The sequence below is a fragment of the Heloderma suspectum genome, chromosome 3, assembly GCF_057233095.1.
Source record: "Heloderma suspectum isolate Gila_16-S chromosome 3, 16-S_ref, whole genome shotgun sequence".
NCBI lineage: Eukaryota > Metazoa > Chordata > Lepidosauria > Squamata > Helodermatidae > Heloderma > Heloderma suspectum.
In genome coordinates, this window is record NC_139460.1 from 307,432,007 (window position 1) to 307,444,819 (window position 12,813).

Genomic DNA, 12,813 nt, shown 5'->3' on the forward strand with positions numbered 1-12,813 from the left:
CCATATAACACCCCTGCAGTGTTCCTTCTTAAAAGACATCAATGGTGATCATAACATACAGGTTAAATAAGTTCCCTGTAGTGTGATGGGGTCCTGTTAGCACAAGGGGAAGGAGCCAAACATCCTCCCATCTTCACAATTTGTAGGAGTGGGCACATTTATAGTTGTGCAAGACATTTACTAGCAGCTGGTGGCAATAAAGTATGAAGAATAGCCTTCAGTTTAAACTTTATTCTTGTTACTGTGACCCAAATCATAATTGAAACATTTCAATAAAACAGTCATTAAAAGCCAAAGAACTCTTAACACATGAATACTTCACTATTACAGAAATGCAGAAAAAGTACAAACTTTTCAAGTTTTGCTTTTAAAGTCAAGGTCACTCTTGTACAATGAACACTGCATCCATTCACTAGCCAGTAGGTATACTGCATACTTGTCTGAACATCCATGTGCGGCAAATACAAAAACTCCTTCTCTGCCCATTTGCTTACAATAATATGTCTGGTTTTTAATGTAACAGTCACTGATTATGAGAGTTCTACAAGGCCTAGATACTCTTGTCAGCCACAGAGATCAGTGTCTGAGTTGCACTGTGAAAAATGTTGATTAAAATATAATGAGAATTTTGTCCTTTATATAGAAAGAAATATTTAAGCACAGCTTGTTCTATTAAGGTTTCCAGACACAGCCAACATTCCAACACTTAAAGCTTACTGCAATCAAACATGTCATCTAGTTACTAGAATAGCTTGGTCACAATGTTTTGACTCCTTTAGACTAAGGTTCGATATACTAGAACTCTACTTGCATCATAGGCATGCTATAAATTTATGGAATACAAAACCCTGTAAGACTTTCAAGCAGCTTTGTTAAATAATCAACTTAAGCTCTTTCAATTCTTCACAAGAGCAGCCCTGAGAAGAGTATATTCAAGTCATGGCTCAACTAGCAGTGGTTTTGTTGAACACAAAGACACAAGACAACACATCAAGAGGTAAATTTGGGTTGTTTAAAAAAGAATTCCCTAACATTTGAGGCAAGAGAACCTACAGCACACCGAACAAGAACATCAATGGACCCAAAACAAGACAGCTTGCACCCTTACAAAACAACAGCAGGATTGAGTTGTTCAGCCTTCATTTTGGCCTACAGCTTGAAAGAAGAGCTTCAGCCTGCCCTTAAGAATTAAATGCAATGTGTTCCAACCACAAAGTAAAAACTATTTAAAAGTGGATTTAGAGAAACATGATTACCCTGAAATAGCTTAAAGAACCTGAAACATACAGCATTAAGCTTTTATTAGCAAAGTTAGTTTATTGTAAACCTGGTGGGTTTGTAGACAGATTGCTCTCTACAAGTGAAATGGCTTTGCTATTGTCTTATTGTAAATACTGTAGTTTTACTGGTGAAGTAATAAGATTGCACAGCTGTATGCCAAACAGTATCCTACATATGACCTACCTAGCAGATGCTATTTCTTTCCCATCTCACCTAGATATCCTGTGGTTCCAGATTGCCAAAAGTCAAGTTGAAATTAAGACACCACCCTTCCCAAAGGGGGGGGGGGGCACTTTAAGTAACACATTTCCTGAAGCCAGCTGCCTCCAGACATTTTAATTGCATACATCCTTAAGATGATGCAAGCAGTAAGATGTTTGCAAGACTTTTAAACTGTATAACACCAGTACTCCTCTCAGCTGCTCAGGCACGGTAGGTAGCTGTTGGACATTTGATCATGACTAATGATACTAGTTAATGGAGTCAGTATCTCAAATTGGGACTTCCCATTCTTACCATGAATATTGAGAATCAACTATCTAGGAACTCACATGATTACTCTAACAATGTGCTAAAATCCTTCAGCTTTCTAGTAGCTACATCTCAAAACATGTGGCTACATACCACTATATCAAGACTGTGCTTTGTTCAAAAGTGTTTATTGCCAAACCAATCAGTATTGTGCCCCTTCTCTGCATAGATACTTGCCAGACCCTGATGCACTTTGTTTACACCTCTAGCCTAACTTCACTGATTATGGGCAACCATATTCCTAACTAAAGCTCAAAATCCTGTCCCCCCCCCCCCCAAAGCTGCCAATAATGAACTAAGCATGTTTAAGAACCCAGTCACTAGTTCAAGTCATCAGTTGCTATCAACATTTAAGGCAGATTTAAGTAATTAGGTTTCCCCCAAATGCTAACTTAAGCAGAAGCATGATCTTGCAAGTAGAAGATCATGTAGACAATACATCTATTAGTGATTAGGCATTTGCCTGTTCAGTGTAACCAAGTCCTGTACAAGTAGATTTTAAATCAGTGACCCTATCACATAGGCCTGATGTCCCTGTGTTTGATAGAGTACTCTATCATAGTTATCTACAAGATTAGACAACCCATGGCCTAAATTCTGTTGGGTGAATCAGGGTTCAAATGTAGCCTCCATACAAGCTGCCAGTATGCGTACTTCTGCTCCAATTCCTAAAAAGAAGTCAAAAAGTCTACTTGTGCTACAAAACTAAGGAGTTAAAACCCAAAACGAGTATGCCTAATATTGAAACACTTGAGGCATTCCCTTCTTTTAAATTATAAGAGTGGCTGAACTCCATGTTGAAATCAAAGGCCTCTAGTGAATTTCCCCCCACCCCGCGCTTTTGTGCACTATTAACCAGAGTATGAAAGCATCCAATATTCTGGATGTTTGCATCACAGGCAAATGGTGACATGTTAAGAGTGAGCCAGCAAGACTACAGAAATACAGTTTGTTGTACATGGCTATCAGCACTGGCATTTTGATCACATGAATTTCCTTGTCTCTAAGCTCAATGACTATTCACCGTTCAGTGCAAGCCACATTTTACCATGTTTAAGATAAAAATTGTTATTTTCATTTATTTAAAATTTTGTACTTAAATACTATTTGTTTGTTACTTAAACACAAACTTAGTACTACCTTGGTATTGGCACTGCTATACAGTCTCATTTGAGCAAAGCATACTAGTTTAATACCTCATGATCTAAAATGACAGTTTTGACTGCCTTGCCATTCCTGTAAGCACTTGAACTTCAGCAATTTCAATATTGCCAAATGGCTTGCAACATTAGTCAGCACTATTTTCAAACAAAGACACGAGGTTGCTAGTGAAGGTTATAGCTTTGGTGATAATCAGAACTAAAATACAAGATCTGCAATTGCTGGGACCTGAGCAACTGCTCAAACCCAGATGGTCCTATTTGCAAGGTTTTATGGCTACAGCACATTCTTCACTCATTGCACACATGACTGACACCTAGAAGAGGAGAAAAAAGAAAACTGTTATACAACTCAGCTATGTTAGATTATGTTTCCAAGAAATTTAGCTCAGTAGTTCAGTGCTACTGGAGTTCTGGGACCAGTATTTCTGTTTTGATCATTTAGCAAACATCCAAGGTAGCTTGTAATACACACACAAAAAGCTTATCTCTAAAACAGTAGGTTGAGTTCAGTAACATTCCTATTTTCAGCTGCTGATAATAGCAAAGTGGGATAAATATTTTAAATACAATATACAAACTGCCCCAAAATGTAGACTCTTACCCAGACAGCCTAGTTTTGTCATTTGTTGGAATTTAAGTGTAACATTTCTGTTTACCACTCCAAAATGTGTATATTTTACTTCTGGAAGAAGTGGAGCAGCCTATGCTCAGCCCAGCTAGAGAGAACAGTAGCCTAGGGTTGTGTCAGGCATCTACAATCCACCCTGTTATTCTGACAATGGCCCAGTTTGCATGATCAAACATTAAATAGGCCACAGTGAGCTGCAAAGCGTGCTGGTGGCCACTTTGAATATTCAATGCCCAGCTGCAGCTTGATGTATCATATGAACCAGGGACCATGGGTTATGCAAGGGTTAAACAACCCATGGTCTGTTGTTGCAAGGGTCGCTGTCAACTAGAAACCAATTTTTGGAATCCTTCATCCACTAAGTTTTTACCTGGAAATCTTCACCTGCATTGTATTTTCCCTCTATTTCTTTGCCTAGTTCACCTTCTGGCACTTTCAGATCCTCACGAACTTCACCACTTTCTGTCAGCAAAGAGAGGTAGCCATCCTGAATACAGATCAGCTGCAAGAATATTTTATAAGACAATCTTGATTCAATTTGGATTCTTAATTGACATGACTACAGCTACCTGAAGAAGCTAGACCAAATGTTTTGAGCTCAGGGCCTATTCAATGTAAACCACAGCTTAAATCATGAATGGAATGAAACTAAAATGCTGTCCATGGTAGCATTTTCTAGCAAAATCAGCTTTGGCCAAGAGACTGAGAAATTCCCACTAGGATGAACTACACTTGCCAAGTAGTTTCAAAGCACTGCAAAGTACCTTAAATTGATTCAGTTAATATACCACTGGATCTGGATTTAAATATCCGGCAGTATCATATTGTGTCAGTGCATTAATGCAAATTACTTTGCACTAGTGTAAGGGATGCCTAGTGCAATGCCAAGTGTTAATCTGTGCAATGAAATCCCCCCCGCCCCCAAACTAACAGTCACACAAGCGAACACTACTGGGGTTGTGCTAGAGGTCCCTTACATTAGTGGAATATAATTTGTGTTAGCACAATAACACAGTAGGATACTGCCCATTTGGAAACTTTTAGTTCACTTTACCAAAAACTTAACGTAGCATTTTTACAGCATGATCCTCTGCAGAGTTAAGTGTGCCTGAGCCCACTGAAATCAATATGCTATGCAGGGGCAAAAAGATCTGGTGCACAGGGCCATAACACACATTCGCAAATATATGTGTGTGCGCGCACGTGTTGTGTGCATGTGGTGTGCTTGCATGTGTGTATCTGAGTGTGTATCTGAGTGTGCACAGATTACATACATACGTAAGAATTGTGCACTGACCCCCCCCCTTCAACTCAGACCCCAATTCAGCCTTTTTGAAAACATCTCGCTTCTGCTCAGACCACGCTGTAGTTGGTCCACTTTAGCTCAGCACCAAACCTGAGTTGAGGTTTGGAAAAATTAGTCTTTATGCTTCCTGTTGACTATCATGGGAAATTAGAAAAAAACCTCTAACTTTTTTCTCTTGGTCAGAACTGGATAATTTCAGGCATATTAGCCCCCTAGAAGGGGATTACACCTGCCCAATGTCAGAAAAATGGGTGCAGGGTTTATATTTAGATTTTCTTTTAAAGGGAACTGCCAATAACATTTTTATTCCTTAGAAGAATTGGAAAAAAAAAAAAAGGATTATTTGCCCCATCAGAGGAGATCATGTCTACCAACTTTCAGAATGATAGCCACAGGGGTTTTCATGCAAGGGTAGCCTTGACATTTTGAGGTCTCCAAAACAGGACATACTTATCTCCCTATTTTCCTTGTGGACCATTGTTCAGAAAATTACAGACTGCCTAGAGGTGTCCCTAAGTAAGAAACCAGCAAAGTTTCAGAAGGATGGGTGCAGCAGTTCACGCAGAAGGGGAATTCTCCCATTTGGGGGAAGAATGATTTGCTTTCCCTTCCCTCCACCCCCCACTCATAGTTTTTGGCTAAATTTGTATGAAAATGCACAAGTCATTAGAGCTGTCCCCCAAGCTAGAAATCTGCAAAGTTCCAGAAGGATGCATGTAAATTTAGAATTACTAGAATTTATTTACATTTCACCAATATTAGCAGCAGGGGAACATGGGTGGGGTAGGTGCTATTGCACTCATGTCCTGCTTGTGGGTTTCCTGTGGGCATCTGGTTGGCCACTGTGTGAACAGAATGCTGGACTAGATGGTCCTTGGTCTGATGAAGCACAGCTCTTCTTATGTTCTTAAATATAGAGTGCTTCTGAGCATATGTAGAATGCTATTCTTTCACCACTAAGCACTTACACTCTCCCCCTTACAATTCTATTCCGCTCCATGCAACCATCCCTCCTCATCCTACCATCCTCCAGCAATTCTTCATCAAAACAAATTTCTTGTTTTGTGCAACTCTCCTCTATCTTCTCCTTGTTATGCACACATTGTATCTTCCTCCCCATAACTTCATTTGTGCCAAGACTTCACCAGGATTCTGCCAATGAGTTTGGCAAAATGACAATTAGGACAGCTCAAAACATACAGGCCACAGCTCAGATGATCTGGGGCCCATGCCCAGATAAGCCTGCCACTAACAATGCCCCTGGTGCTATGGAGCACTCAAGGTCTGCATAGAGTGAGACTGTTAGAAAGTGTACTTACAGTAACTCTTAAGCACTGCTTGTAAGTAAACAGAGGAACAATTACTCTAAGCTTATTAGGTATTTAAACTAGAATTGAGAAGTTATTAAATTATATAAGCCTAGTGGTTAAGACACTGAACTGCAGACTGGAAGGTCGGCAGGTCAGCAGTTCGAGACCCGAGTGCTGCGTGACGGAGTGAGCTCCCGTCTTCAGTCCCAGCTTCTGCCAACCTAGCAGTTCGAAAGCAAGAAATTGCAAGTAGATAAATAGGTACCGCCTCGGCGGGAAAGGTAACAGCGTTCCGTGCACCTCGGTGTTCAGTCATGCCGGCCACATGACCACGGAAGCGTCTTCAGACAGCGCTGGCTCTTCAGCTTAGAAACGGGGATGAGCACCGCACCCTAGAGTCGGACACGACTGGTTGGGGACACCTTTACCTTTAAGTGTGTTAGGACTAGCATTGGGGGAATACTGATAACACTTTACAATATCCCCATCAAAGCAAGGAACTACACAAAAAGCATCACACAACTGGCATGGCAACATAGTCAAGTTTTTAGTTGGTATGAAACAAGCTAGACACTGCAGGGTGGAGACAGGTGGAATTCTTGGGGCTAGCTGAAACCACTTACTAGTATTTGTTAAATGTGTATTTATATTCTATCTTTCTATCAGAATATTAAGGTGACCATCACACAAGATAAATAGAGAATAATGATTTAATGACGGGCATAATAATCTAAGAAAATGAGGGTTTGGAGTGGCATTTGATACTGTCCAGCAGCTACACCAGGGACTGCATCTGACTGTTGTATGTCGGAGGTAGAAACTCTAAGGAGTGGGGGGAGGGGCAGTCTGACACTCTCAGCTTGTTCAGATGTGTCTTTGGGTAGCCTAAGGTATGAAGATTGAATAAAAGAGGTACAGCTTGTTGTAGGTAACAGGTTATGCTTAGAGGGAAAAATCTAGTTTGTCTAGATCAGGAGTGGGGAATTTATGGTCCCTCCAGGTGCTGTTGGACCAACTCCCATCAGTCTCAGCCAGCAAGGCCAATGGACAGGGATGATGGGAAGTGGAGTTCAACAGCATTTATAGTGCCACGCATTCCCACCACTGTCTAGACTCAAATGTATACTCACTTGATAGTCATTCCTCTTGATATTTGGAACATCCATGTTGTGAGTAGAAGGGCAGATATCTTCATATTTTTTGCCAGTGAACACATCAATGCCAACTAGGTGGACCTAGGAGAATTTTCATAATCACGCATTTAGGGTACCAGAACCATTATATTCAAAGTACAGTTTTATGCCTGTCATATTACTCTAGGTTTATTTTCACTTAAAAGGTGTCTGGAAAGGGGGGAAAATCAATTGGCAGCAAGTAACATGCATCCACATAAACACTAAAACTGGAAAATATTCTGACTTAAGGAAAAATCATAACATACTTTATAAAGCCATTTTGCCCATTCCCAGGGTTATTAATGCTGAAACACACATGTCATACATATTTTCTATACCACCCAATAGGCAAAGCTCTTGGGGCAATTCACAAAACCCAAAAGTACAATATGAAAAAACATACATGAAAAAAATAAATATGAAAAATATAAAGGGTTTATCATACAAAAAGTTTGGAACATCTAAAGCAACAATAAACTAGAAGGACATGATAAAACCACCACCATTAAAAAGCAATCTTCAGTGCTTGTGTACCAGAACAGGAATAGAAATAAAGGAAGCTCTACCAAGAGATTACCTTGGCATGACCATGCTTGCCAGTTTTGGAAGTTGACATTTCCACAATCTTGCAGGGACGTCCCTTCAGCACCACAAAGCCATTCTTGCGGAGCGCAGAACACTGCATTGGGTAGGTGGCAGAAGCACCAGCATCTCCAGTGGTGAAGTCCACTTCATCAGCCATAGTACGAGGTGCGTTCTAGCAAATACTATAAAATAGACATTTCTCAATCATTTCATATATTTCATCTATCAATTACATAATACAAATACTTTACCTAAGCACTATCTTTACAGAATGTTCTGCATGTAAGCACTACTTGGGCAGTCATGAGCATTCACTATTACACAAACTATTTTGCTCAAAGAACAGCTCCATAGATCTCCACCATCACTGCAAATACAACAGGGTTACAATATGGAATAGCTGACCCATGTAGGTCACTGTTAGTACATATCCTAAAATACTAGTCCAAGACCATTAGCGCCCTTGTGGCAAGAGCATATTATGGTTAAACCAATGTATCTTGAACAGGCAGGACTGGAAGGGGAGAGAAGAGGAAGGAAGGAAAGCTTCAGACAACAACGGTAACAAGGAATGCAAAAATTCCAAGTGGGTCATAAACCGGGATTCTCAAGCTGTGGCTTAGAATTCCAGTGGGGTTAAGGGCACAATCCTACGGCTGCTAGTTAGCAGCTAGACAGCGATAGGATAGGTTGATTCCCGGGAACTCACCTTGGAGCCCATGCTCCGAGGTCGGTTCCCTGAGAACTGACCTCCACCCCCTCTCGCACTGCCTTATAGGCAGCATGGACAGCCTCGCGCTCAAAAGAGAAAACGGGGCGTGCCTGGGGCAGGTGGAAGTGCCATTCCGACACTTCCTATACAGCTTCCAGCGGCTAGACAGCCAAAATTGTCTGTCTAGCCGCAAATGCAGGGCGGCTGACATGCGGAAGGGATGATCCCCTCCGCACTTCTCCTGCCCTGCATTGGATAGGCAGTCACCTCCAAGTTCGGAGGCGGCCGCCTATCCCAATAGGATTGCGCCCTAAGAACATTAAGAAGAGCCATGCTGGATTAGACCAAAGGTCCATCTAGCCCAGCATTCTGTTCACACAGTGGCTAACCAGTTGTTAATGGGAAACCTACAAACAGGATAGGACTAGTAACCATTGATAGACTTCTCCTCCAGGAAGTTGTTTAACTCCCTTTTAAAGCCACCCAAATTGGTGGCTATCAACACATCTTGTGGTAGTGAATTCCATATGGCTATGCGCTGTGTGAAGTATTTCCTTTTAACTTTCGTGAATCTTCCACCAATCAGCTTCATGGGATGACCCCAGGTTCTAGTATTATGAGAGAGGGAGAAAAATCTCCCTACTCATTCTCCACATTATGCAGAATTTTGTACATTTCTATCATGTCTCCCTGACCTGCCTTTTTTCCAAGCTAAACCCAGCTGCTGTAACCTTCCCTCACAAGGGAGTTGCTCCAGCCCCTTTATCATTTTAGTTGCCCTTGCAGAAGATGAACTGCTATAAAGCCAGGTTCTTAATCAAACATTATGAACACAGCATGGTTGCTGCTAAAAGCCAGTTATTATTTGGTGGAGCTTCACACTGTAGCAGTGACATCTGGAACCTGCTTCCCACATATCAATCAGATTGCATGGCATGATGTACTTGAATAGTAGAGCTACATCTCCCTGGGGCCACTTGCCACACAATGTAGCTAACCTGCAAGGGAATGGGGATTTGCATTATATGATGGCAGTAGCAACATGGAGCTTCCCATCATTCAGGAGTACCTGTCTGGCAACTACATTATGCATCATTTTATAGCTGCTTTTTAGGACTTCCACAGCGATGCACAGAAAAAATGAGGAACTATAGCCATTGCATAATATTTTAATGGCATCAATTATCCTCAGGCCAGAAAAAGTGCAATGAAGAAAACAGGATAACAGAGCAAATAGAAAACTAATATATGGAGTTTAATGTTAGGATTATACATAGGATTAATTATAAATTAGGATTTATACATTAGCAACAGCTAGGCCAGACTACCACACTTAGGGAGCAATCCTATGGCCGCTAGTCAGCAGCTAGACGGCGATAGGATAACTGGTTTTCCAGGAACCTCCCCCACCCCCCGCAACAGCCCTGCGCTCTGACTAGGAGTGTGGAGCGGCCAAAACGGGGCATTCAGGGGCGAGGAAAGCGGAAATGCCGGTACAACACATCCTATGTGTTGTCTGGCAGCCTTCTCCCCTGCTCTGCCTTCCCATGGTGAGACAGCTGAAATTGGCTCTGTAACTGCAAATGCAGGGCAGGAGAAGCATGGAGGGAACGATCCCCTCTGTGCTTCTCCTGCCCTGCACTGGATAGGTCGCCTCCGAGTTCAGAGGCGGCCGCCTATCCCCACAGGACTGCGCCCTTCCTGGAATACGGTTATTGAAGTCTGGCGTAACAATAAGAACATAAAACCCATGCTTGATCGGACCAAAGGTCTGTCTGGTCCAACGTTCTGATCATACAGTGGCCAACCAGCTGCAATAACTCTGACTTTATGGTAGTTCACAGTTTTGACAGCTGAAACAGATCTAATTATCATCTGGTGATGTCACAGGAAACCAATTAATCACTGTCTAGAAACTGTAAGGGTGTGCCATGAGTGGGCAGGTAGGGAAAGCAGCAACTTGGGCCAAATGCAAAAGCAAACAGGACTGTTCCACCTCTTATGCTTCACATAAAGAATAGAGTGTTGGCAGGCATTGCTTCTCACCCCTAGGCATGGCAAACACCCTATTCCACATGTCATGAAGATACAAGCAACCTGCCTTCCTTTGTACTTGGTTACCTTAGCATGAGAGGGCATCTGTTCAGTGCTAGCAGGAATGCCCAATGGCTTTTGGTGGAAAGGTGTAAGAGGAGACAGGCAATCATGGGGAATAGGCATACTGAGAACTAGCAGAGATAACTTAAGTTGAACCTCCATTTTCAGAGGCAGCATACCCTTGCATTTGAGATGCTAGGAGCAGCAAATTTGGCCCCACCAAGTTTGTGAACTTCTCAGATGCATTTGGGTATCCACTAATGGAGACAAACATGTTGGACAGCCTGCTGGACTTATGGGCAGACCCAGCAAGGGTGCGTGTGTGTGTCTTAAGACGAGGTACAATGAATTTCTAACACCAGGCTCTAAGAATAAAACTAGATGGTACATTCAGTTTGCGTTAGTACGGGCTGCAATTTGTTACACTATGATAAATTGTGTAAGATTTATGTTTTAGTATGATGTGACCTGCCTTGCTAGCACACAAATGCTAAGGAAGCTAGACAGATAAATAAAATAAATTGCAGAACGCTTGAGCATCGCTAGACCAGGTTGTGCCCAAGACAAGGGGAAACCAGTGAGGAAAAGCGATGAGGGCTCCAACGCCTATTTATTTATTACACTTCTGCGCCGCCCAGCAGCCGGAGCTCACGAACAGGCGGCAACTCCGGCGGACAGAGCGCGCGGCGCCCCCACAAGGCACATCTCCTCCTCGGCGGCCTCTCCACACCGAGGGGGAAAAGGAGCGGGCGAGAGAAGCCTCGGGAAACGGTCTGACGGCACATGATACAGCAACTTCACTGGAGCCAAGCAGGTCCGAGGCTGAGAGCCGCCGCCCGGCAACTCCCCCTCGACGGGAGGCCAGCGGGCTGTGAACGGAGTAAGAAAAACAGCCTCCCTTCAACCCGGCGTCCTCCGGCTGTGTTGGACTACAACACCCATCGCCCCCGACCAGCCGCTGGCGATGATGGGTGCTGGCGCCCCATCCACCTAGAGGGCGCTGGGTTGAGGCGGGGAGGCTGAAGCAAGGGGCTCTCAGTTCCCCACACACGCGCCGCGAAGGGACGCGCCCCTCCTGACCGGGCCCGCCCGCCTCGTGGAGGCGGCAGGAGGCGCAGAGATCCTGAGGCGGCGGCCCCCGAGAGCCGGCACCTCACGCCCTCACAGCCGAGCCAGGCCCGGCTCTCCGCCTCCCCGGCCCGAGCGAACGCCAAGCCGTTCACGCGGGCGCGCGCGCTTCCCCTTCCCTCCAACGGTTGGATGGAACGGAGAAGACGCCGCACGCGCCCGCGTCAGACAAGCCACTTACCTTCCGCGGCACAGGAAAAGACTGGGGGAGCGTCGCAGCAACGCGCACGCGCAGAACAAGCCGGAAAGAAAGCAGGAAGGCGCGCGCGCGCGCGCGTGTGTGTGTGTGTGTGTGTGTGTGGAGGGAGGGGGGAGACGTGAGGAGCGGTTGGGAGATCCTGATGCTTGGGCTAACCGGCGTGCCGCTTAGGAGTAAAGAGGAGAGCACGCCCGCTGTGCGTTCCAAAAAGCCCTCGGCCCCGCCCACTCCGTACAGGTATCCTCATCGGCCATTGGCTGCTTATCACAACAGTCCCGCCTACAAAGAGCACGAGACCGAGCCCGGGCTCAGTTTCCTTCGTCACGTGACTACTTCCCCCGTTTTCCTCTAGAGCTTTTACTTTACGCGCACCGCCGACGTCATTAGCCTGCGCCAACGTGGGTGAGGCGGAGGCAGCAGGCTTCCCCCCCCCCGTTCATCGTGCACGTGGGGGATCCTCGCAGCATGTGCTCACGTTCTGTGAGCGGGACGGAAAGCGGCATGTGTCAGAAATCCCTGGCTATCTTGCGCATGAGCAAACGACTTGAATGGACAGGATTTGGCGCAGTTTTATAGGGTTGAACTGGTTGGAAAATTAGCTCGGAGATCAGATCAGAGGGCGCTCTTGCTGCAAGGGTTACCTGGAATAGGAACTCTCGCCGAGGAAGGGAGCTCTCCCAGTTCAGTTGTGTCAGGCT

At 44.3% G+C, this 12,813-nt stretch overlaps 1 protein-coding gene across 1 annotated transcript; it reads right to left on the reverse strand.

Annotated features, from left to right (window-relative positions):
* Positions 1 to 216: 216 nt before the first annotated feature.
* On the reverse strand, positions 217 to 12,446 carry EIF5A2 (eukaryotic translation initiation factor 5A2). The gene is made up of 5 exons (XM_084847487.1): positions 12,098 to 12,446; positions 7,972 to 8,161; positions 7,350 to 7,454; positions 3,974 to 4,105; positions 217 to 3,289 (listed from the first exon to the last, which is right to left on the reverse strand). Exons 2-5 carry the CDS (start codon positions 8,134 to 8,136, stop codon positions 3,230 to 3,232), a joined length of 462 nt encoding a protein of 153 aa, XP_084703613.1. The 5' UTR covers positions 8,137 to 8,161; positions 12,098 to 12,446; the 3' UTR covers positions 217 to 3,229.
* Positions 12,447 to 12,813: the final 367 nt, after the last annotated feature.